Genomic DNA, 26,460 nt, shown 5'->3' on the forward strand with positions numbered 1-26,460 from the left:
TTTCCACCCATATGCCTTGCCCTCTTGCTGGTCCTAACTCTCCCACAGTGAAAGGAGCCCAGGGTGAATCTGACAGACTTCAACATCTCTAAGAGGTCTTAAAGTGCAGTAAAATGAAGCTAACCTAAAAGAGACTGGTCTTAACCAAAGCCAGTTGTAACCTGAGCATGCAACTCACAGCTGCAACAACCCCTGAACACTATCTGGCAGTGAGAAGTCACTCATATCTGAATTACTTTCTAGCTTGTGAAGGCCACAGTAATAATAAGGGCACAGACAACTTCACTGCTCTCTAGGGTAACATCTTATTTTATTATTTTCCAGAAACTTGTAAACCACCCAATCAGAAACAACTGCTTTGTTATGCCTTTCCTCCCATCCCTTATATTTTTCCATGTTTTTATTTTCTCTTCCCCAACCCTTTCCCCCTCCACCCCTTCCCATGCTTCCTCCTATTCTTTCTCTCCTCTCTGCTTACAAGGAACTGATGAATTAGTGCACTCTGAGCTCTCTCCACAATAACAGTAAATCAGTAAGGAGCAGTTTGAAACTTTAACATACCACAACGTTTTTCCTTCTCCACAGTTGACTCTCTCAAAGCAAGAGCTATGTTTACACAACGTCTAAATAACACCAAGCTTGAGCTCTGTGGGTATTTTCTTTGTTGGGGGGAAGAGAAAAGCCTTAGAAGCTTAAAGCTAGAAGCCACATTTAAAGCTATGCAAAATTACTGAGAAAATTCAGATGAGCAAGGGGAGCAGAGCCCTAGTTCTGAGACACTTGGAGAGACCACCTGAGCAATTCTCTCATTTCCACCAGTCAAAAGGAAATTAAAATTGTCTTTTTCCTTGCAACTATGGCAAAATGCATGCTTGGTACACTGCCCAGTGCTGTACTTCCACTGTGCTTTACAAGTCTCAGGTGAAGGAACAAAGTACATGGGACTGAAAAAAACACAAACCTTCTTCCTGTCACTTGTATACTAACAGCAGAGCTCAGGTTTTAACAGCAGCTCACATCTTAGCTGTAAGACAACACATACACAAATACCATCCCTTCATATGCTACACTTGAAATGCAATGCAGATATGCTGGGAGCTGAAAACAGCATTCAGAGTAGGGTGAAGTCTGGTTAACTTACCCACAGCTCTGTTTGGTCCTGTGACTCAACCACCACCAAATTCCAGGCAGATACTTGTAAGAGACAGTGTTTTTCACAGCTCCCAGTGTGGACAGCGAGTTCCCAGTCTCATGCCCCAGATCTGCCCCTCAGAAATCAGCATGAAGCTCTCCCTTGTTCTGAAGGGTTATCTTCCACTAACAATGTTAACAGGGAGAACCACCAACAAAGCATATATAGTCAATAGGACTAGGAAGAAAATATTGCCAAAGCACAAGAGAAAGACTCTTCATAGAAAGAGTAAAACTTCATAGAAATGTTTTGTGCAGTAATTACAGCCATCTGGAAAATTGCTTCTACTTTCTCCAAAACCATACCTAAAACCAGCAACTCCTAGCTAGAAGCTGGACAGCTTCTCTGCAGAAGTAACAGCTTCTATTATACCCTATCACACTGTGCATCAGATATGACCCAGAACTGCCTTTCTAGTCTTCAGAGGACAAAAAAGTACAGCGGATTTGAATTAGATGTCATGGTATACAAACTCATTCACCATGTTGGTGTGACACACCAGACTAAGCATAAGGAGAAACTTAGGATGGGATTTAGACTACCTCAGATAGACACCCTATTGTTGGTGCCTAAAAAAGCAGATTTTCTAAGGTAACAGCCTACATTACCTATTAAGTGAGAGGAAGGAAAGTGATTTTGAAGGCCTTCAGAGGGAGATTGTGCCTCTAATACCAGGCACCTCAGCCAAAGGAAAAAAAACCACCCAAACAGGAAAAAAAAAAAACCACCACATCTTTCTGGGAGAATTCAGTCTCCTGACAATAAATCCAATGGCTTGGGCTGTGCGATGGGCTGAATTATAGATCAGTAAGGTAGGTTTTTCTTTTCTCTCTCAAACACTGAGAAAACTCTGATACAGCTTGCTTGATACATCCTGCAAACAGGATCTAGCCTGATCAGCAGTACTAGCTACTCACTGTTTCTCTTAATAGCAGTACCGCATTTAGAAATGGATAACATAAGAAAAGATTTGCAAATTCCTGCATCTCTCAAAGTCAACCCTTCATATCACATGATGCTTCACATGATAAAAATTACACCTATCAGCTAGGACATTTTACAATAAACTTCTGGCCTGACAAACCTGATGACTCTGGATTCAAATCTCTCTCTGCGCAATGTTCGAATCCAATTGATTATTTCCCTGCATCCTCCTACAAGTTTTTTCTTCTTTGTCCTTTTACCTCCTTTCCCATACATAACACTGTTGCTCTAATTTCCTCCTGCTTGAAGCAGCCTGCCCTCTTCCCATCACATCTTCTGCATCACAATCCAGTTCTTCAGTTTCACCTCCACTGCACAGTATCCAAGGGAGGATAGCCCAGGTCAGCCAAACAGGAGAGATCAGGGTGTCCTACCAGGAAACCCGCTTGGAAGGAGTTTTCCTCTTCTCCCTAGGAGAGGAGCAGTTTGCCTTTTTTAAGCACAATGTTACAAAGTTTCATTATATTATGGTCTATGTTAACATCTCAGCCAAGCTAGCTTGGTGAAGTGCTGTTTGTTCCCAAGTTTCCTTTTGCACATTACAGAATTACACATTTCAACAACATCTCTGTGTCCTGATGTGACATTTAACCAGCACACACCTAGGCACAGACCTGTCACTCACATGGGCCAGGGAACTTAGACAGATTCTTATTAGGTAATAACACTTTGATTAGGGGCAGATGTTTAGTTTGGTCTGCTTTCTTCCTCCCTTCTTATTGACAGGCTAGTCAAGTCATTTAGCACAAGCCTTGGAAGACCTTCCACAAACACAAGAGAAAGTTCTTATGTCAGTGCGAACCACTAAGATTGCCTACATCAAAAGAAGGATGATCTAGTGATTAGAGCATCACCTGAGTTATAAAAAACTACAGATAACCTCTTCTGCCTCAAACTTAGTGCATAACTGAGCAGCTCACACAGTTTAGTCATGCCTCAGGCAGACACATTGGCTGGTACCTACCACATCACATAGGCTGCTGGGTGGATGAGCAGTGCATTAGCTGCCTGCATGCATGTTTTCCTTCCCTTCCCCCTCTGCAGAGTGAGAATCAGCATTTGCAGTATTTTCAGAGGTGTAATGTATTAGCCTCAACATCAGCCCCAGCTCTGCTCCTTCACGGTAACATTACTGTTGCATAGTAATGCTTCCTGCTTTGCTGGTGGTAGGGGTGGGTTTTCCCCCTCTCCCCACATTTAACGACGTTTGCAGTGTAACGTGCATATATAACGCGCATACCTTACCACAGAAAGCAGCAGCACCGTAGGACCCCATCGGCATGTGGCAGAGACCGTGCGTTAACGCCTCTGCACCGGCAAAGGCAGAAGGACCAAAGCCAAAGGCTGAAGCGCTAAGGTATGTGGAGAGAGCAGCAAGCGTAAGGGGAAGAAAGGAAAGAGCGCAGGTTGACCACAGTGGAAACACTCCCTTCAGGGTTCCCCACGCTACAGTTGTCTAAATAACAAGTACCAATAAGTTACAGATCTTTGATTTCGGGAACACATGCAGAGGAATGCTATTGGGATTTTCTCCATACTGCTTTGTACACTTTAGCACAGCTCTTAAAAATCAATAGGTGTTGGGCCTTGGTTTACTACTTCTCGTTGCCATTTAGTTTTCTCCTCTTACTCATTGATTACTTGTAGTAAATTAAGATGCTTTTGGAGCTCGAACAACAGTTTTTCTTTCCTCATTTATAACAAAACCTTAAGAACAAACTACTGGCAGTTCTACAGTTGTAAATGGCTTTCCCTGCCAATTAATTCATTTAGTAAGGACAGTATGGAGCCAATGAGGACTTTTTGGTTTTTAACCTTTAATGTTATGGAAGAGACTTGGCTTTTAAGTTACCCAAACAGAACAGATGTTGAAAATTATTAAAGGAAAATATCAACTCAGTATAGAATAAGCTATTCAAAAAATAATTTAAATACAGCTTTTCTAATATATCAGCATTGTTGATTTGAACTGCAGTAAAAATATAAATAAAATAATAAAAAAGCATGTTGCCTTTCATATCACTGCATTGTTAGAAAGAGAAAACTGCAGGTACTTAAGTCAGTCCCTTACACCTTCTACATACCCACATAATTCATCCTGCTAAAGAGGGAACACCTCAGGAAACAACGAAGCAATGCAAAAACACCCAGTGCGATGAGAGTATTTGCCTTTGCTATAGATTTGATATGTAGTGAAAGTGACAGCCTACTCACAAGATAGGAATCACCTGCTAACATTTTGTATTGCCTCTTAGCACTCCTAGACCATATTAACCCCTTCCCCAAACTAACACACACATTGCAACAGGTACTCAGTTCTGGTGGGCTGGGTATATCCCACGCTGCACATTCAGAGAAGGAGTTCTGGTTTGTGGCTCTGCACTTACCACCTGCGTTCTGCTCAATCCATAACTCCTACCTGCTCATGAGCGTGGGCAGGAAGGATACTGAAACGCAGCCCTCGCTGCACACTTCTTGTGGGTCGCAGTGCTGACCTGCTTACTAGCAGAGAGCATGCTGGGCACAGGGGTAGAAAACACATACTTATTCTTCACAGTTTCCCAGCAGAGAGATCTGGCATGCAGCATAAAGTGAGGGAAATTTGCACAGACTTATTCTGGCAAGGGAGAAAACATTTCTAGGGCAGCTTAAGTTTGTGGTCATCATTCTAGGGGTTTATAAAGAAGAACTTTAAAAACAAAACAGTCAAAGAACTTTCTTCAGTGAGTCTTGATGGTTTTTAAAGGAAGCTAACATTATCAGAATTAAGGCATTTTACTCCCTAAAGGAGGAAACAAAATAAAGCAGCAACGCATATATTTAAAGCACCAATACACACCATATAATCCATAAGCCACTTCATAAAACTAGCCCCTTCCACAAGTCCAAGTGATCAGCTCATTATCTAAAAGGTGACTAAAGTTTGCCCCACAAAAACAATACCCAGCAAACAGCCAATAGTTCTTTGAAGACATGCTTCTCCCTACATAAAACATCTATGTCAAGCCTCTCATCTTGGATATCAGTTGTGTCTGAAAAAACCTTTTCAGGACCTTGACAGATACTCAGATGGTTGCTCTGCACTGTCACAGCCAGTTTATTAACAGGAATCAAACAAACTACCTTAAACACTAGAGATCAGGTCTTGCTCCATACTGTAAGATACCCAGAATAGGGTCAGTATCACCCTCAGACTGCAAACTCCTCTGTGGAAAAAAAGATTTTACTTTTTCTTTTGTTTCCATAGTGCATGCTGCAGCGGACCACAGGTTTCAGAAGTTAACAGCAGTATGAAGCTGTAAAACAATTCAACTAAGATTAATAGCCTTGGTACTAAATTCTCTGCCTCAGAAAACAGATGAGTAGCTGAATTGAGTGGACAGCCATTTTCTCTAGGCCCATTTGGGTGTCAGGAAGTATCCTGAAACCGTATTTGTCTGAGCAGTTGACTCCTGCACCTTCCCCCCTTCCCTTTTCTAGGCAGCCTAAAAAAGCAGAAGCAATCACATCAACCATTTAACTTTATTTCAATGTTACAAACTAAAGCAGAAAAGCCTTAGTAAAACAAAGTTTTACTGGAAAAAGTTATTATTAAAAAGGCTGAATTAAAAAATGGTAGTTAAAGATATTCTACGCTTTCTAGAGGCCACGTGTTGAACATTTTAGATAGTAGGAATCTTTCCAAGTTCAACTCATGCTTTCCCAAACCAAACAAGACATAAACCACAGAAGCCTGCCCTCTTTTCAGCTTCTGGGAAGATCACAGATGAGGTCGTTCATTATGATCCCAGCCAAGTAACATGGTACACACACACACACACACACACCACCCACCCAGCTCTTGAGACATACCCCCCTATTTAAAGGGAATCCACTGTACTAAGAAATGAATTTTTTTTGGTAAGTTCTGTAATTGTTACTTTTTCCTATTTACTTTAATGGTCACCATAGTGTTTTATGTTAAGGAGACCGTGAAAGAGCAGCCACAGTGGTCTGACACACCAGTTTAAAATAGAGATGTTTGGAAAGGAATTGCTCCAGAGGTTCTAAACTAAACAACATGGATTGCAACCCACTGCTTAAAATTAGCTTGTGGTTTGTTTTTAGATATTCCTAGTAACAAACTCAATCCGATTGCTCTCTCTTGGTTGACTTTATTGCACCTAGCAATCTAGGAGGCCAATAATAGAAATTTCATTTAAAATATGGCTATTAATGTTCCTAAAGATAGTCTATCACATGAGTAAGCTGTGTCACAGGCCTGAAGTCATTCTCTAGGTTGGGGGTTTTTTTTGGCAAAGGACAATAAGTACTTGGCTAGGAGTTAAGAGCTCTACATGGTTTTAGGATTAAATAGTTTGTCAATATTAAAACTAGACAGGAAGAAAACTTTCAGAGGGAAGGAACTGAAATCTGGAATGTCTTTGAATTTCTATTCCAGATTTAACGAAAAGAACCCCCTGCCAAAGAACAAGTGTTTAACCATCAAAGGTACCCCACATTTCTTTCCGAAATCCTTGGTTAACCTACATTGTCTACTAATACAGTCTTTTGCCCTAGTTAATTGGCAAAGGCAGCCTTTTAGTTTCTTTCCAGCAGAACACCAATTAAATAGATTCAAGAGCAAAGTAGTGCTACTTTAAAAACAGACAAGAGGGAGGGAGGAGCACAGTAGCTGGCTGCTGCTTCTCTAAAAGAGCTGGATCAAGCCATTTGTTTAAAAATTGGAGACACAAAGGCAGTGCATCTCCTTTACATCAGTCAGCACAAGTAGGAGCAAGAGCATCGCAACTTGAACAAAAGGTGCCTGGTGGGCTTCAGAACTCATTTAGGTGGGAAAGGCCAGAGCAGAGCAGTGTAGGAAGAACCCCACAATGCAACAGAAGATGGGAAATTCAGGCTTTCTTTCATCCATACCAAACTCTGTTCTAAATGGAGAATAGGGAGGTTTTTGCACCAGACACACTGCACCAGCTGTAAGCCAAGGCAATGCTACAAAAGCTTTAAGCATCTGAAGTCTAACAGCTGAAGTCACACAGTTGAGTTTAATGGGGAGTTTGGGAATATGACTGACAAAGCAACTAGGTCAGTAACTACCAGCACATCTGTAGTCTGTCCATACTTTAAAAGAACAAAAACCCCAAACCCTATTAATGAAGGTCTACAGAAGACAGTGAAAATGAGAAGGACATGCAGACCAGAAAACATCCAAATACAAGATTTAAAAGCATATAAAGCATAAGCTGATCACATGGGGCTTCTAACTATGTGGTTGTTAGCAAATGAATAAAACTAACCATTTGTAAAAATGCCTGATAAAGGTGACCAAAAAAAACCAGTAGAAAAAAAAATAATCACAAAGCAATAGAAAAGGAACCAATTACAGTCACAGAAAAATGGCACTAGAGCCATTCAGGCTGCTGGGCAGAGACCTCTTGCCCCAGGTGCTGGTCAGCAATACAGGCTCTTACACTTGGGCACAAAACTTCAATACAAGGTGACAAACCAGGCTTAACTTCTAACCATAGATTTGAATCACCTGAGCTGGGTTGAGGAGGATGCACCAATACCTGCTAGCAATCTGAAATAACCAGGAGGCCTGGGTTCCTGGAATGCCAGCAGTGGTCAGAGACTCAGCAGATGGAAAAAGCAGGCAAAGTGGTATGTAGCACATAAGGCAATATAATTATCCTGTGTCACAGACAGTTTGTACTCCCTCCTGCCTTCTCTACTAATACTCAAAATGAAATGTTTTCTTCTGGGGATACTGGATTTGCATTTTGGTTAAAGAAAGCATGGTTGAAAAGTGGGTGTTGTGCTTGGAACGGCAAGAGGTGAGGCTTGAGAGGGCTCCAAGTTCCTGGAGAAGTTCCTTCCACAGCCCCGGAGAAAACTACTTTGCTTGTGCAGCTCACGTTGTGCCTGTGACAGACCAGCCACCACCGAGCTTCCTCTTCAGCCCTGGGCTCTAGTCCTTACAGAAATGGGAACCAGCACCTCAAAATTATGAGGGAGACATTAAAAGGACTGCTGATTAATATGGCAAGCTGTAAATCAGCCTTTTACCACGGTGGCAGAGGAAAGGGATGAATCTGACAGGTCCCCTCTCAGATGCCGAGCTCTTTGGCAGCTTCATTCCCACTGGCAGTTCTTATCCTGCAGGATGGTTTCAAGCCAACCTGCAAATTTTACAGGAAAGGGAAACTGGATTGAAATATGCAGAAAGCAAGCCAGAATTAAAGAAAAAAGGAGGAAGAGCTGAATTTCTAGCTATTGGGGATGGGAGGAAGATTCAGTAATGCTGAGATGATGGCAAACAGAGATATATCAATCCCTGTTGGGATCAACATACTAACAGGAGAATGGAAAACTGATAAGAAATAAAATTAGAGGCCCCACTGTAATGTCTGAATCTCAGAAGGGTCAAGAAAGTTTCTCAAGTACTGCTGTACTGAATTTCATTAAGTTGCATTCAAAAGAAGTAGAAAAAATTCTGCTTGTGAAAGCTCAGGAACTGACTTTGTTATGCAGCAACAAGACCCTTTTGCACAAGACAGGCAATTGCTACAAGGACTGGTATGCAGTGGTTGCCTAACTCTTCTCTATGAAGGTCAAAATACACAACAGCAGACAAGTGTCTTGACTTGTGCCTCTTTCCCTACTTTGCACATTGCCAGTACATTCCAGCACATTTAAGTACTGGAATACTACTGTTTTTCCCTGTGGCTTTGTGCATCTGCAGTAGTCACTGTCCTCTACTCCCTTCTCACTCGCTGAACAGGAGAAAAATAAAAACTGTCCCCAACTCCACTAACTCTTGCAATCCCCTCTTAACAGAAAAAAGTGGCCAGTTATACAGAACCTGGAACAAACTATTCAGAAAGCCAATTTCACATATACATAGAATCTGTTCAAAAAGTAAACATTTGCAGCCAGGTTTCAGTTCTACAGACTGCAAATGAAGGAGAGAAATAACTCCCATTTGGGTTTTGGCATATGCTACAATCCCAAAACATCTTATGCGATCTGAACTTACTAGAAACTAATACTAGGCTTAAAAAAAAAACCAAACAAAAAACAACCCAGCAACAACAAAACAAACAAAAAAAGAAAAAGCCTCCAGTATGTGAAATAAAGCCTCAGAAATGCAACCTACAGCTATTTATTTCAATAGGATGCTAAGTTCTTCTGTAGTAATAGTGAGACATTCAGAACTAAGAATTAAAGACCTTGAAGACTGAGAAGCCCTTGCCTGGTTAGAACCACTCCATGTTGCTCTGCGCAAGCCACAGACCCGCACATATAAACCACCAGGCAAACAAAGGAATGCAGATGGCTCTAGAATGAGCTGATATAATTTACTTCAAAAAATTTGCTTACTAGAAAGTAATTTCCCACCTTCAAACCTTTCTTTGCTATTAAGGGAGATTTTTTGTGGACTAAAGCCAATAAATAGGTTTAATTTTACATCCTGTTTCATGAACTATAGTTAAAAACACACCTTACTTTGTGGCTGTCACCACAGAATGAGTTTGTCACCTCTGCAGTACAGTTCTTCCTTCTTGCACAGGCTGAAAAAATACTACTCAACTTTTGTAGGCAGATTATATTTACATCTTTACTAAATTTCATTTTAGCTATCAAAGTTTTCTATGTTGGAGTGAGCCAAGCTGTGCTTTTGGCTACTGCTACAAGACATAACATAATAATAATAATAATAATAATGCAAATTACAAATGTGTCACTGGAGGTAGATCATCCACACTGCACACTTGTCACTAAATTGTGGTACACTGACTCAGTTACAGAGGTCTCAGCTGCCATTAGGGTTACAGACAGCTACTTAAAAAAACATTATCTTTATCTGAAGCAAAGCCAAAATATTTTGATTGCTTCCTTCCACAGCAAAATGAAACGTTGTAACTATTTTAAGGTTGTAAACAATGAGATAGAAATGAACAACTCCATAAGAAAGCCCTGAAGTTTCAAGCCAACACTAGATCATTAGAGAAGAATTTTGCCTTTTACTGGCAAACTCTGACTTTCCCCATCTGCTCTCTTCTCTCCCTGCTAATGAGCAGGAGCAAGCTACGTCTGTGAAAGCATCTCTAAAGATGACGAGACACACAAGAGCTTCTCTAGATGCTCAGGAAAGATCAGTGAGTTCTGCCACGATGGTCACTATCACACCGACAGGCATGGTGGGCTCTTGCCTGCCAGATGAGGAAAATCAGAGGGCAACACTCTGCTTTTTATTAATAGTCTGAGCTATGCATGGTATGTTCTTGTTCGTTGCACAAATGCCTCATGATCATCTGTATGCCACAAATATTTTCCAATACAGACCTCTGCCAGGATATGCTCCATTTCAGTAATCCTTCAGAGCCATTTCAGGGACATAGGGTCAGCAGGCAGCAGAAAGATTCAAAAACTCAAGGCACATCTCAGCTATGTATGTGCACACTATGTCAGAGCTGCTATCACACCAATCATAGAAGTCCGCAAAAGATTGTAGAAGTCAACAGTTGTTTCACATTTGCCAGAACAACGACACTAAACTGAGGTTTCTACTTCTTCAAGAAGACAGACCAGCTCCGCATGCTTCTCCGAAAGACTGGACAAGGGTCCTGAGAGCACTTTACACACTCTATTCCCCTTGTGTTTCAGAAAATGGGAGGTGGTGCCTGGAGAGGTTTGAGGATCTTTAGAAACACCTCAGCAGAAAACTAAACAAACAGGGAGGTGAGAACAAGCTGCACTGCTGGTAAGAAGAACATAGTGGGGAACAGGTGCAGAGGCAGAGCGCTATGCCTGAAGGCATGGGAGAGGGATGGAGAGCTGATCTCAGGGAAGGAGGCTAACAGACCCGGGCTTATTTAGCTTCAGGCATGGAGATCAAGAAGAGATATAGTCATTCCCTGAATACACACAATGCAGGGTAATGTACATCACACAATGGGAGAGGTATTATTTCAGCTAAAAAAGAGACATCATTGACCATGTGGACAGACATGTACAAACTTGCCATTGTCCATTTATTATAGAAACTTTCTTCAAGTTTCTAAGTATCAGAGATGCGTTATATGTTTCTACTACAGCTTTCCAAAAGTAGGGGGGAGCAGAAATACTGATTACCTGTAAACTAAAAGTTTACAAAAGGAATTATACTATCTACAGGCCACACTGAGAGACCCAAGAAATCCTTTCCACTTCTCTATATTTAAGTTTTAAATCATCTAGTTAAAATAAAAAGAAAGCAATGAAACTGTAGAATTGTTTTTTGAACCTCAGCTTGCTTTTTAAGCAAGAGATATGGAAAACAATATCAGACATTTTGGTTTTAAATTAAATTTAAGTCTCTTCATTTTTTCCCGATTTTGTTTTTCTGCTAGTACAAAAAGATGTGACAAAATAGATTTTTTTACTTAGAACTAAAAATGTGAGCAGAAGAAAATCCCAGATGAAAAATATTTCAACAAGCTTTACAATTAAACAGTACTTCTTTACACTAAGACATGTTCTTCAAGCTGAGTGTACAGCTTGTTACATTAAAACCTCAATACTTAAATTCAAGCCAATGAGGGCATGATTATGTTTTCTTCACCATGGTTTTTTCCTGTGATCAGAAAAAGTCAAACAAGAACATTGTTACACTTTGATAATTAAGCTAAGAACATGAGTTTCAAAGGAAAAGAGAAAAAATTGAAAGTCTGCCAGTCTGTAAGTATACGGCTTTTCAATACTATGTCCAGAAGATGCATGCACACAAAAGTGGCATTGCTTGGGAAAATGGAAAGCTACCAACAGCAAATCATGAGCTCAGGCAAATGAAAAATCTAAACACATCACTATTTCTGCATATAGACATGCATTAGAGTAAGCACTATGCAGCACTTCCAGCTCTAGTGATATCTACAGGATGATCTTTTCCAAACAGAGAAATTGATAGACTTCAATTATTTAAACAGAGATTTTACTGCCTTCTAGAAAACAAGAAGATGAATGTGCTACTTTTTTCAATTCACTATGGAGTACATTTAGATCTGTAGCCATCTCAAAAAGGAAATCACTTTTTTATCATCTCACTTCCTTATTTGCAGTACAGATTTAGTGCTGTTTAAAATTGAAAATGTAGTATTGTGGGACATTAAACTATTAAATCAAGGACCAAATATGAAAGCAAAACAGGCTCTGTTATAAAGATAGATATTATATATATCTGTTAGAGAGAGAGATAAAAGCGTAGTGAACCCATTTTAGGTAGTACCATAGAACTGCACCAAAACAAGTCTTTCCCTCTGCACCTTGGACTTTGCTAGGAAGTTAACTAGAACACAGATTTTGTTGTTTTCCTACGTGTAATTGCTAAATGAACCAACCCTTTTCATTCTAAAGCTCCACAATTAAAAGCAAACTTTGACAAATTCCCTCCTCTGTAGTAGCTTGGGCTAAGTGGTTTTGATTTTTATGGGCGAACACAACAGCATTCCAAGGACCATAAAACCCATCTCTCAGGCACTTTCCCCCCCCCAGCTCCTCTTGGCATAAGAGTCTTATGAAAGAGCGGCTGCATTGGAAACAGCATCTGTCTGTGCCCAGGCCAAGTGTTGTCAAGACAGTCAAGGCAAACGCCTACCACAACAATCTCTCCTTTGTCAGTCACAGGGATCCCATGAGAAAGCACCAACCAGTCTAGGAATTTGGCTCAAGGTAGCGTTAGACAAGCCTGAAAGACAAAAAAATAAGGGTCAGTCTTTATTTAGATTGACTGTATAAAACCGGAACTAACAGCTCCATTCTGCCAACAAGCTTTTAAAATTGTGTGGTAGCACAAGTGGTCTTAGTGAAAACAGACAAAATTCACCTCTTAACCCTTTCTACTCTCTGCACTTACTGGCTCAGTTTGTACTTAGCTTGGGAAGATTAATTCCATCACACAAGAGATTTTATTTTTTTAAGTGCAATGGATTTCTGAGCCTGAAGAAAAAAAAATACATTTTACTATCATCTTTCATTGCTGCAGCTGCCTTGATCCAGAACTTCAGGAAAGCCTACTCTTAAGGATCAAAAATTGTACCCAGCACTAGGTTCAAGGGACTTCTTATATAAAAACTAACAGTGAACTACAACAATTTTCCACGCACTTAGCAAACAGTTCTAGAAACTGTACCAGGAAAACATACATACAAAACCAAATGCAAAGCCCACTACTTTGAGCAAAATCAGTTTGTAGGCAGAGCATTTTAATAAATGTGATGAGATGCCAAGGAGGAAAAGGAATTCAGAACACAGCAATTGGCAGGAGTCCTACTTGCACTTCAAGCTCTTTCCCATTTTCAGATTTATCCAACAGTGTTATTTCTGGGAGAGAAATCATCGGCTCAGTTCCTAATGAATACTCAGAAAACCTATATCCTCAAGCTGCATATGTAGAATTTTAACATAAAACCTGTGCTTCATTACCAAATCCAAAAAATGCAGCTTGAAATTAATTTATAGCCAAACACACATGATTCTGGTCTTCCTTATTCATCTTCAGTTTTAAACAACATGCTCTTTAAAAATACTTGTAATTAGTGAAGCATGCATTAACCTTTGGAACTTCTAAAAATGAGCATTTCATTCCTGCAACATTCTCATCCTCCCCTCTCTGATTTCCATTTAGAGAAAGATGCAATATGGAAAAAATATCTACCATACTTTTAGAAAAAAAGCAAAAAACAGTAGCTAATGGAATGGCCTGGCAGCTCAGGCAACCTTTACTCGAACAAGCTCAGATACATATGCACTGTAACATTCTAGGCTACTGATCAGTTATTCAGCCAAGCTATGTCACCAAAAAGAGGTTCTCTCCTCCCTTGCACATCCTCCTCACTTTAAGCTCCCCCTCCTGCTTGCTTCTTTGCCACAAATCCTGCTTGAAAATTACAAAATCTGACAAGTTTGTGTTATTGCCCTCTTCCCACATTGTCTTGACATTTTAGGAGGAAAAAAAAAGTGACAAACAAAATCTATTTTCATTATGGTGCATCTGGTTGCAGAATGAGAAAACAGCTTCCTGGAGCTTAGGGTCAGAAGGACCATTGGATGCATTAGCTCGTTAACCCAAACACCACAAATTATTACCCATTTCCCAAGTACCCTGAAAGCAAGACAAGTAACCTGTACATGGCTAACAAATACTGCCTAGGCACATGACCTGCCTTGGGCTGGACACCTCAAGAGATCCACCACTTTCTGTAATGGTACAAAGGGCAATTCACTGGTTTGAAGAGCCGCAGCCATTCACCTTATTTCCATTTAGATCTTCATCCAGTGGTTCTAGTTATGCCTCTCACTCTCTAAATGGGAGGAGGAGGAAAATAAAAAATAAAAAAGGAAAGTAAAAGAAAGTTAGTACAAGATACTTTCTTGTCAAGCCAGCTAAGATGCTCAGTCTCTTCTCACACTGTTGGGGTATGGTTAGCATTTAAGGTGCCTGCAAACTCTTTTCCTACAGCTCTACCACAGATGTTCTCCAGTTCTTCTGCCAGCCCTTCTTCCTTAGCACAAAACCTGTCCTGGCCAGTACTCTCTGTCATTGCATCAGCTTCATCCAACTCAGGCGCCTCCTGACCTCTTTCTTCCTCTTAAAATCTTGCCCTTGCCAGCACCTCACTCAGCACTTCACTAACCGCTCCACCAGCACTGTCTTTGCTGGGGCCCTCTCTCCCATTTCTGTCTTTCAAAGGCAGAAAAGATCCTGAGGAAACAATTCCCTTTTTATCAGCAGCATTTGCCTCTCCTCCTGTTTGCTCCTGGGCAATCTCTTCCAGCCACAAAAATGCCTTTATCCTCTCTACAGAGGGACCTCACAGATTTGCCTCCTATTCCAGGACTCTCTCCCCTCATCCAAACTGGAAATTTCAATCCTCCTCTCTGACATTTCCTTGGACATATCCAGCTACTAGGTTAAGCTCTACACAGAGCCAGACAAACCTCTTATCTCCCCTCCCACACAAGGCTTTCCCAAGAGGCTCTTCCTTGATTAGCCAGCATCCTGCCAGTCCCCCAGCCTGCAGGCTGATCATTATGTTCAACAAGAACCTGTACATCTAAATCCTGTAGAAAGAACATGCATAATATACAGAAAATGCAGTCTTTTCCTTCTGATCTGTTTGACAACTAAAATGCTCACCCAGGCACTCAAGATCTTCCTCCTTTTCTTGAGCTTCAACCAAGACAATTTGACTTTGAGAAGTATTTCTGAAGGGACATAAGCAATGGCATCTCCCCCACATGCTGCCTTGCCATTTTAACCCTTGTTTGCTATTTAATTCATGTAAAAAACCTAACCCCCTTCCCCATAATTTTAATAACCTTCTCAGCCTGTTTTCCCTTCATCATTTTTTACCAGGGTTTAAGAGTCGGCTGCCTACTTCTGATCAGCCAGTGACACTGTCCTCCATCACCAACAGAGCAATTTGTCTCAGAGATGGTCCTGACAGTTCAATCCATCTGACCAATTTTAGACATTTGTCTTCAGATGAGGTGAAGTCTGTCCTAAAATTATCTGGACAGGGATCCAATAATTACAAATAAGACAAGTGCAGAAAAAAAAAAAGCAAGCTGCTCACACCCCACCCTTTCCACATTAAATCACTACCAGGAATTTCTTCACCACTAAATTCTTGTAACTCTTTCTATACCTCCTGCAGGTTTTCAAAAGACCTTTTAAAGATGTGAAAACTAGGACCAGATGCAGAATTTGAGTATGACTATCATTAATGCCATGCAAAGAAAAAACTGTTTCTTTTATAAATCACATCAGCCAAGGATTAAATTAGCCCTCTCTCCTCTCCCTGCAACAGTGCACTGGTAACTTAAAGTTCTGTATCCAGCCTGATCCCTAATACTTTTGCAGAGTTGCTGCTTTCCTGCATGCAGTTTCCCTTGCTATGGATGTCCAGAAAACTCGTCACTGAGAAATCTGACTGCATTCAGCCACACCCTGCATACCTACCTTTGATTTTACTCATCAAAAAGAAAGAAATCATTCTTTGTGACTGCTTACTTATCATTAATATCTGGGAATGATAGACTGGTAAACAGCATAATAGGCTTTTTTTTTTTTTTAAAGCTTCTGCCACACTAATGAAACTGTTAAATGGTGTCTGGTCTAGGCCCAGTCCTGGAGCATCTTGATTCCCAGTTTATTTCCCACAGATATCTACTTGTTTATATTTTGCAGTCAGCTGCTGCTCTGTTCAGCCAGTGTGCTTTTGCTGATGTGCTGTAATGGTTTTCCCAACAAGAAAGCTCTATTGTACAGAGCCACAAGCTGACAGGCAGAATTAGGAAACCTGTGTCAGGCTCAGCACAGGACCGGTGACAGATGCTGAAAGAAAGGCTGTGGGATCTGCTCTATATTTGTGTGACAGCCCATGGCTCATCTGTTTTTTCTGTCAGCCAAGAGTAGCTAGGAGGCATGAATGGCCGTGAAACTCATCTCCCCCCACTTCATCCTGTCAGAGCTGATGCTGCAGCTCACAGCCCGGCAGCCACAGGGTCCAAGGACAACAGCTAAAGGACACACAGGAGAGAGGATGGAGTTTGACAGGTTATATGCACAGGAAGGAATTTCAGCTTTGGATTCTCACCTTTACTTATGGTGGTGACAACGTGTGATTATGCAAAACGCAATGTCCTCACCAGCCTCCTTAGCCTTGTCAGGAGACTGCGCTTCACCCAGTCCTACGCTGTCACCCCTACAGAAAGAGGGAAGAACCGCGGGCTGAAAGATGAGATGCCGCAGCAGCCAGGGACACAACGCGCTCCTCAAAGGGCAGTGCCGCTGTGCGAGGCGTTCACACGCCACAACCAAAGCCCTGCGATCCCTGTGCCGGGGGGGTTACACAGAGTTACGTCTTGAAACATTTAAGCAGAACTCAAGTGTAGGGTTTAGTGAAGGGAGAAGCGCATACGAGCTTCGGGTAAGGCTCCTTGCTGTTCAGTGCCAGCCTAACTCCGCTGCCGTTCAAGGCAGCAGGTGAAATTCCCATGGACTCCCTGGAGCAGAGTGTGAAGTTCCCACCTGCCACAGTCCTTCCCCTCCTTCCCTCGGGTTTCCATATCCCATGTCATTTTCTCTTGGCAAGTGTTACTCAGGTTACCACAGCTGAACAGCTATTGCTCTGGCTGGCTCATGGCAATAAGATGCTTTTTTATTAGATCAGATGTGGGAAGCTCTTTAAAGGCTTTGTACATAAAGCAGCTACACGATTTCATGAAGACAGAAAAGCTCAAAGCATAGTGATAAAAGGTATTTTAATAGATCCATTCATACTAATGCAGGAGGTACCGTGTGCTGAAAACAGGAAAATATATTACATTTCTAACATGATAGGCCAGAAGATTTAATTACTAGCTTTGCTTTGAACCAGACAGTTATTACTACTCTACTAACTCCTGGATGCACTTGCAAAAGAAGCCTTGTCATTTTAGATTTGTAAGAAAAGGTGGTCTTAACTTGGCTTTAACTACCAGGTTTACTATAATATGTGCAATAGAAAAGCACACACAATTAAGCCTTCATGAGAAGACAACTTCCCCCCCACACACCTGCTGATTAAAAAGTTAGAATGGAAAATGTCTTCCCTATACTGATTTTTTCCTCCTCCAATGAAGAACAAACAATCAAAGCCTACTGTTAACTTAATGAAATCAGCATTTCATATTTATCTTACTGGAGGAGGTTTTGTAATCCTTCCAGATGACCTTCAAATGCAGTAAAGTTGATGAAATATTGTATGGATTCCTACAAAAAGGGATGTAGGCATATCATCACTTTGAACAGTCTTAATATTGTGTAGGAAAAAAATGCTTTTTCCACACGGCTTGCTAGTCTAGTTTAAGGAGAAATATTAAAATAGTTTTGACTATGATTCCGATGGCAGTGCCAAGTAGTGTAAAAAAGTCTGAATTTTGGAAAATTTCTATCCATCCCTCAGACATGTATGAGAACATAAATCCATTTTTTTTAATTCCTCCATTTGCAAATATTTTTTAAAGCTATTGTTCACTTGAAGTACTAGAGAGAAATTAAACAGGAGTCTCAGGGCAGGTTCAGCCTGACCTAGAATTCCACACAGATTTAACTTGACCTCATTTTGACAGTCAATCACAAAGGGACCAGAGAAATTGCTGCTCATCTCAGATCCTGTGAAACAAGTATTTGACTGGAAAAAAGGTAGTTGTTATGAAGGAAATTTTCATTTTAAATGCCTTAGATTCATATTCCTGTAGTCCCGAAGCACCTACATTCCCCCTTGAAACTTGAGCACACAAGAGATTGACTGGGTGAAGAGAAACACACAGGGCAACTCCTTTCAGGCCACAAAATGTCTGCCCAACACATGACAGGTACAGAGGTTAACAGAGGTACACCTGCATTTTGTATAGTCTACAGCCAGGTGGACAAGACTTGGCAATGGTTTGATCACTGGTGACTGGCAGTGAGCTACACAGCCAAAACAAAGGCAAAATAGGAGGCAAGAAGAAATTGGTAGAATGGCCTTACCCCAAAGCATACATTCCCTGTATCCCCAGAACTTTGTGGGGGTACTCTCCCTACACCTGTTGGATTAGAGCTGTACAGTGACTGTCAGGGCTCTTCCCCTGTACCTTGTGTCATATCAGCACATTTACCAAAGGTGCTGTATCAGTTAGAGGACTATGGTCCTTTGATGGAAAAGGGCATTAAATATGTGATTTATCTTCAGTTTTCTGCCTCGAGTTTTCCATGTACCTCAAAACCAAGCCAACCAACCAACACACCCCGACACACACAGGAGAACACAGGGAGAGAAAATGAAAGAAGATGGGAATGATCTGAACAAGAATTGTCAGGAAGAAAAATGCAGCTCTTTATACAGGGTACACAGCCCTTTCTCTGTGTACTCATTTATAGCATGGCATGCAATGCTGTCATTCCTAACACCACAGTAGTCAAAGGCCCCCATTCAGCCTGGCTGCCTCCATGGCCAACACCAGACAGTCCTCCGAGAAGGTTCTGAAATAACTCACGTCTTCCCTGTCATACTGTACTGCTCACTCATTTACAGACACACCGAGTCACAAGACATGCAAGACCTGCTCAGAGTTCATACACTTTTAATATGTACCATTAAATGCCCAATGCTCTTGTTCATTTTGAGACGGATCACCCTGAAGCCACCCTCTTTGCATTTGCGTGCTTTGCATATGTGGTACTTCCCCAGAACAGAGGACATCTGCCAAAGTACACTGCATTGAGAGGAAAACCACTATATTCACATTATTCTTCTCTGAGGAACTCATATCTTGTTTTCTTTGACAGTTCCATTATATTACTTAACTGTTAACATACATAGGAAATGTCAACATTCAAAAACAGCAAGTATTTTTGGAAGTAATTTATGCAAAGTACCCCTATTTCAAAATATCCTCATTTCCTTGTTTCAGTGTACTGAATGGCTGCTGAGTAGGAAGAAAAAAAAAATTAAACTGGAGGAGGCTTTTTATATTATTATGAAAAGTAACTTTTGTTTTAGAGAAATATGAGAACAGTATATACAGAGAAAAGTTCTCAGGCAAATCAGGGAATCTCTTTTGATCCCTGCAGACTTCCTGTCTCTGTAGGTATATATTAGTTTTAAATGGCAGGAGTCATCTCAAAGAGAAAGTCAGTTTGGCACTTAGACTCCCTGATCATATAATGATGCAACCACAGAGATACTGCAATCGGAAGCCCTCTTGACCATTTATAAATGCATCAAAACATGATGTGCTTCTATCTGATGGATGTATTCAAAAACAAGTTGCCCATATCAAATAGGAACATAAGTCTTTTAAATTATTTCTTATTGTCATGTTACAACATTTACCATTTTCAAGTACTAGAGTTCTGCATATTTGCACTGAATGGACATAATCAAAGCTCTGATGAATGTCTGGCAGGGATCTCATTGAGAAACCTCTGATTTTCTCCCACTCAAGCACTGGAACATTTGGACAGCAGACACAAAGACTTTGGCTAACATGAAACACCTAAACTCAGGTCTACAGCTTCTACAAAGAGCTTTTCCCACACGTTTCTTGGAAGACCTACTTGCTGATGGTCAGATACTAACCTCCTGCAGCCTTTCAGCAACTTTCAAGAGCACAGATACCTCCTGTCTTCCCAATCACCACCTCCAAATACCTGTTTAGCGGCAGACTGTCCACTTCTAGCTTTGTGTAGTTCTCAGCATGTCCTTTAAGCTGTTCTCTTCCATCAGAGAGACACTGACCTCACAGCCTTATTCTGTATGTGCTGGTTTTCCCTTTCCCCTTCCCCTCCCAGAGGGCAGGTGAGCACCCTGCTGCATGAAGGCATGGGCCATTTTAACTTCCCAGCAGTTTTACACCGGCCTTGCAGTAATGCAGGCACGTACACAGGGAAAACATAGGGCTGCTGTTTCTGAAGCAATTAAGTTGTACTTTACTTAAAGGTTCTTTTCTTTATTTGCTTCAAACCCTCCCTCCCCGAGATTAACAACTTTTTAGCATAATTGGCAAACATTAAAGAAACAAAACCCAAAGTCCATAAAATATTTATCAGAAATCTTTAAACTAGAAAAAAGATGTAGCCCTTGCTGTAACCTGACAGATTTCTTCTTTCATTTAAGCCTGCTTCCCTTAAGTTTCTTTGACTGTAAAGATTATTTTTTTTCTTTTTTGAGGAGAAAAAGAATTTCTTCTCTTTCATATCAAACTCCAGATCCTGTGAATTCTTCAAAACCTCCATAACCAGTAGGGCTGGACAATTCCCATGTCACCTATGTTAAGGGAATCATAGGAAGTGTCCCTTGGTATTGAGAAGACAAGTGGATTTTCATGTTAGTTGAGGTGACTTTGATAGGACATCCTGATGTGCACATCCACATATTGTTTTACCCTGGCACTCTCTAAGCTGTAATTTTAGTAACACCCTGTCCAGGGTGGCACAGAAACTGTTTTGTTGGGTGGGGTGTTTCTGGGGTGGTTGGTTTTTTTTTTCCCCCCAAAAATAGTACCATCTTCACCCTTCTTCCACAGTTCAAGATTAGAATTAGTTGATACCAGCAAGAAATATGCAGTTATTTCAGTGAAAAAACAATGGTTCAGTCTCAAGGGGTGAGAAATGAAGCTGTAGGAGAAAAGACACTAAGGTGAGAGTAAAAAGCGGAGATCCTGAATGACCTTGCTGCCCTTCCAGTGATCCCTCCTGAAGCTGCCACCAGCAGCAGCATTGCCTGCCAGAAAAATGGTACATCGCTATTATTAGCACAATGAGGGGACATGATGGTTTGACTCTTCCTTACATTGGCAGCTATGTTGAATCATCCCATCCAAAAGCAACGATTCCCATTAATGAAAGTAACAAGGACAGGCCTGCCTTGGTCTGGAGAACTGGACAAGTACAGTAAAATCATGGAGGAGATGAAAACAAAACCAAACCAAAGAAACCCCCCAAAACCCAGGCAGACCTTTCAGACAAGTGCAAGCAAAACAGTGATATTCCCAAGAAAGAGCAGCCCCTGAAAACACATTTACCTGTAACTATAATAAAGCTTCACAGCAGTAGTCTAAATTGAAAGGCAGGGAACACAGCCATAAGCATTATATTTCATTCAAATCTGTGAACTTCAGCTGTTTAAGGAGCTAATAGAAATGTGAAGTGACTGGTGAAAATATTTAGTGCTAACTGACAGTTTGCTAAAAAGACTATCACACTCTCTGGATTTATGAGTCGTCTAAGGATTTGTCATAACTTGATTTTAAGCTAAATATCTAATGTGAACTGAAGCTAGAACTACATTGCTGCTCCCTCTGAAGCGAGATTTGTGAAAGACAATGTCAGCCTGGAACAAAAGATGACAGAAGTGGGTTATCACCTTACTAATGTCTCTTTGCACATGCAAAGGGGACAGTAAAACAAGCCAGAACTGTGTTTCACTCTCTAGAACAGTCACTGGTAAAATATTTGAGAATTGATTTTCAGACCTATATCTATGCAAACTACGTGGCTGACGCTGCTGCTCCAGCAGGACACCACATCACGGAAGAAAGGAGATAAATACAGCAGGTTACATACTCTGAACACCACCACAGCTGATGCCCAGCGACGGCAGCAATTCGACACAAGCCAAGCTCTGGCGACGTTTGCTCAGGCAAGCAGCAGAGGTGAGAAACGGCAGCGGAGAGGAGGACGAACTCACTCGGTGGAGAACAGCTCCCTCGGAGCTACACGGCTCCGAAATACAGGGCACAACCGGACAGACGTACTGGAGCCAACAACAGCATGGACAGGTGCCAGGGTCAGCGGCACTGTTTAGTGCAAGCCTCGCACAGCACAAATGTTCCTAGCATAACCTTTCCCAAGGCCAGGGACTGTCACATCACAAGATAAACAAACTAGCTTAGAGGCTTGAGATAAACTTACACCCTGCAGGCGAATATGAATGGGTGAAAATCCATGAACTTAGAAGGCTTTTAACTGTTTACCATCAGAGCTGCAGATGAGGGACCACACGCTGCACCCTTCAGAAGTGGGCAGCATCAATGCGTAGCAACCGCAAAGTTCACCACCATGTTGTGCTTAACAGCCTTTACAGATTTCACCTCTCAGTGATTAATAGGAAGAGTTGCCTGGTCTGTTTTACCTGCAGCCTACCTGAGGCACAAAGGCTATGACCCCAGCTTGGTCTTAGGAGTAAGCCAGAGCCCAGCAGGCTCCAAGTCTGGTCCTGAGGATCAGCTGAGACCAAACCTCAGGATGCAATGGGCATCAACAGCTTGTCTGAGCTGGCACATGCATCCTGCAGCTGTGACCATGGTTATCCTACCTCTTCCAGCTTTCCAGCTGCAGCTAGTGAAACATAGTGGATGTCATCACTACATCTTTGCTAGAAAGCTACACACACAACTAGGACACAATGATTGACACAAGCATAACCTAGTAATTTGAAGTAGAGGTAAGTGTCATCCGCAAACCTTTCAAAATCTAAGATGTCAACAAATACCAGAAGTACAAAGAGCATCGGGAGAAAAATTGGAAAGCTTTATTAAAAGTTGTGGGGTTTTTTGTTTGGTTTTGTTTTTTAAAATTTAAATATGGACTGCCTTTCCACAAATCTAACACAACTTGCACATATCCTCAACACACACATTTGGTCAGCACTTTTTCCACAAAAGTAAGAGCGGACAGTACACATCAAAGGTAAAAGTAATGCATAATTAATCTAAAGAAAGTAGGTGTAGGTGTTTTCTCCTCTAGGCTCCAAATGCATGACAAAAAATACATTATACATGAAGGAAGATGACAGTACAGCATTAACCAAATCAGCATGAAGAAACAAACAGAAGACTGTAAGATGTATTCAACAGATATCAGTGTGCAGAAGTAATCAGCTAATTGAAAGGGTCACACAGGGTATGTTTATGCAAAACAAACACAGATGAGAAATACAGAAATAAGACGGAACTGTTTCAGTTTGTGTCCTATCAAGTAACATGCTCCATTCAGGGAACGATCTTTATACAAGACAACTACAAGAATCCTGAAAGTTTGTGGGCACCTAAAGAATTGCTATTACAAGACAAAATTAATAAAAGAAAAAAGAGAGTAAAAATAAATATTTTAACAAAAGGAAATGCACAATAGCAGAACATTATTATAACATATGAAAAATGGTGTTTGAATATAATGTTTAAAAAACCAAAGAGCCTTTCCTTTCTCATCATGCACTTTCTGCAGTATTATAAAGCTATTTGGGGCTAAAGACTAAACACTTGCTCTTCCTCCATATTCAAAACTGTGACAAAAATATCCAAAGAGGAAGTAACAGTCTAATTTGAGATAGGGTCAAAAAATAGGAGCACAATATAAGTTGATTCCTAAGCAACTGAGCCAGAAAATCCAGTTTGCTAGGAATGTGTGTCAAAGTTGTAGGAAGAGTTCAGACTGCCATCTCTCCTTAGCAGGCATCTTTCCATCTGCCTAGGCTGTCTACTGCCAGAAAACTTGTAGGTTTATTGGAAATAAGCTTCTACCCCTCTCACAAATGCAACTGGAATCGGTGAAAAGGTTTAAAAGTTATTAAGAGCAAGAGTGAAAGACAGACCTTCACAGAGAGTTGCATGTAATCTCTATTTTCTCAGAAAAACAGGCTAAAAAATATACATACACTGACTGCAAATAGCTTGGTCCTGAATTTGCAGTCACTGTTACAAGATTGCACTGGAGACATAAGCCTGACCACATCAAGTCACAGAGCATCACTCTCATTCCATCTGGATGGATGTATTTCTTAATACAGGTATAGAGAGCTGAAGGGAAAACTGTTTCCTTAAGTAGCAATAGAAGGAAAACCGGAGTTAAATAACATGCATTTTCCTCCCAAGAGAATATAAACATTGTCTGAAGCATCAGGCCCAGAAAAATACAATTGCCTTAAGCAATATGCCATGACCCCTCCTGTCACCCCAGGGAGGAGGCATTTGGCCAGGGCTCTGCACACCCACACCACCACAGCTACCCTGCCTGGTCACTGTGGGCAGGCAGGCCTGCCTGAAAACAGGGTGTGAATTCCTCCTGGGAGGGCCCGATGCCATTTAACACCCCCGCGTACATGGCAACAGCTGGGCATTGCCCAAAAGTCCTTCAAGCAAGAGCATCCGGCCATACCGCAGGCTCAGGGCCGCAGCAGATCCACCACCCTGAGTTACTCCGGGGATCACACCGCATGTGTAGCTTCAGCAGCCATCTAGCAGGCTCATCTACGGTAAGAACAGAAAGACTGATCTGCCAGGAAGATCCTTTTAAACACCAGAAAAAAGAGAAACAGCCCCAGGTTCCTCATCATTGGAAGTGTTCAAGGCCAGGTTGGAGGGGGCTTTGAGCAACCTGGTCTAGTGGAAGGTGTCCCTGCCCATGGCAAGGAGGGGGGTGGACTAGGTGATCTTTGAAGGTCCCTTCCAACCCAAACCATTCCATGATTCTGTGATCAGTGGATCATAACCTGGCTTCCTCACCACTTCTGCTACCCCAGCAGGAACAGGCTGCACAGGTCTGCCACAACTTGTGCAGACCAGCTACCTGCAACAGGAGGCTACTCCGAGTCTGCATTGCTCAACAAAATGAAAGCTTCATTATCAGCATACCCAAACCTGGAGAGGATGCTCAAGGGCAATGTGCTGAGGAAAAAGACAGGCACCAGAAGTCATAATAATGAGTGCTTCAGGAAAGCCAGCGTGGGTGGGACAGCATGCGATCCCTTTTGACAATTCTGCCAGATCTGCCCCCTACCAGACATTGTTCATAATTCAAGGGTAAAAAAAAAATACTTTTTATATAACATTGTATAATTTACAAAATATATATAACATTTTATATATATGCACACACATATATAACTATATATAAAAGGAGATTAATATCTGTGAGATGAAGAAAGCAACACATAGTTCCCTCTTTATGGATCCTCACCAGCAATAAAACATGAAGCAGACCATCTAGTAAACAGCAACAGCAGAAATAATAAGCAGAGGAAGCAGCTGATCATGTAACAGATTATGGTGGGCCAATAATGAATTGTTGCCTTAATATATTTTCCTAAATTCATCTTCATATTCCTCACCAACTAAGTATAAGAGTCCTCCACAAGGGCTGGATGTGTACAACAGTTGTCAGGTATTATCCAATTCTTACGCTGTCTATGACCTATTTCCTAAAGGCCGGAGTTGAGATGAAGGCAGGTCAGCTGAAACGTTCTCCAAGAACCACAGTGATAGATTTCACAGATTGCAGTTTGTAGTGGAGTTTTATGATAACAGGAAATAACCCCAATACTCCAGAAACAGAACAGTCAGTAAAATTGCCAAGTGAAAGTCAAGAGTAAATACAAAGACTCCAAAACTTTGCAACCTAGCTGCTCGCAAGCAAAGCAGTGATCAGGGCAAACAAAGTTGAGCATTTGTATGTAGTGAAAAAAAAGTATGCCTGAACCTGGTAAGTTAGAATCTGTTATTTTCCAGACAACCTGCAAGACCCATCTTCACTCCCAAGTATTTCAGGTGATCCTTTGGATACCATATGGTAGAAAAAGGTTATATTAAGTAAGCTTTAGTCCATTTCTTCAATCATAAGTTGTTTCCATTCAGTACAAACAGGATGTAGTTGTATTAAACTGTGATGCTGGTACCTGGAGGATAACAGCAAAGTATTTTAATGCAACAAGCTACCA

General features: G+C 41.3%; 1 protein-coding gene across 7 annotated transcripts in view; it reads right to left on the reverse strand.

Moving 5' to 3' along the window:
- Window positions 1–26,460, reverse strand: part of RNF144A (ring finger protein 144A) — a 67,911-nt gene that overhangs the window by 38,139 nt on the left and 3,312 nt on the right. For 3 of the 7 annotated variants that reach the window (XM_052809506.1, XM_052809510.1, XM_052809507.1), the window contains exon 2: window positions 12,813–12,902. The exons of 2 other annotated variants lie outside the window; for them this stretch is intronic. Coding sequence is in view for 1 of the 5 variants with exons in the window: in XM_052809505.1 (XP_052665465.1) it covers window positions 2,377–2,392 (16 nt within the window). In the remaining 4 variants the exon portion in view is untranslated. Of the gene's footprint in view, window positions 1–2,376; window positions 2,587–12,812; window positions 12,903–14,465; window positions 14,518–26,460 lie in introns of those variants that run through there. 2 more of the 7 variants (XM_052809511.1, XM_052809505.1) reach the window with 2 other exon arrangements.

This window comes from Harpia harpyja, chromosome 15 (assembly GCF_026419915.1).
Source record: "Harpia harpyja isolate bHarHar1 chromosome 15, bHarHar1 primary haplotype, whole genome shotgun sequence".
Taxonomy (NCBI): domain Eukaryota; kingdom Metazoa; phylum Chordata; class Aves; order Accipitriformes; family Accipitridae; genus Harpia; species Harpia harpyja.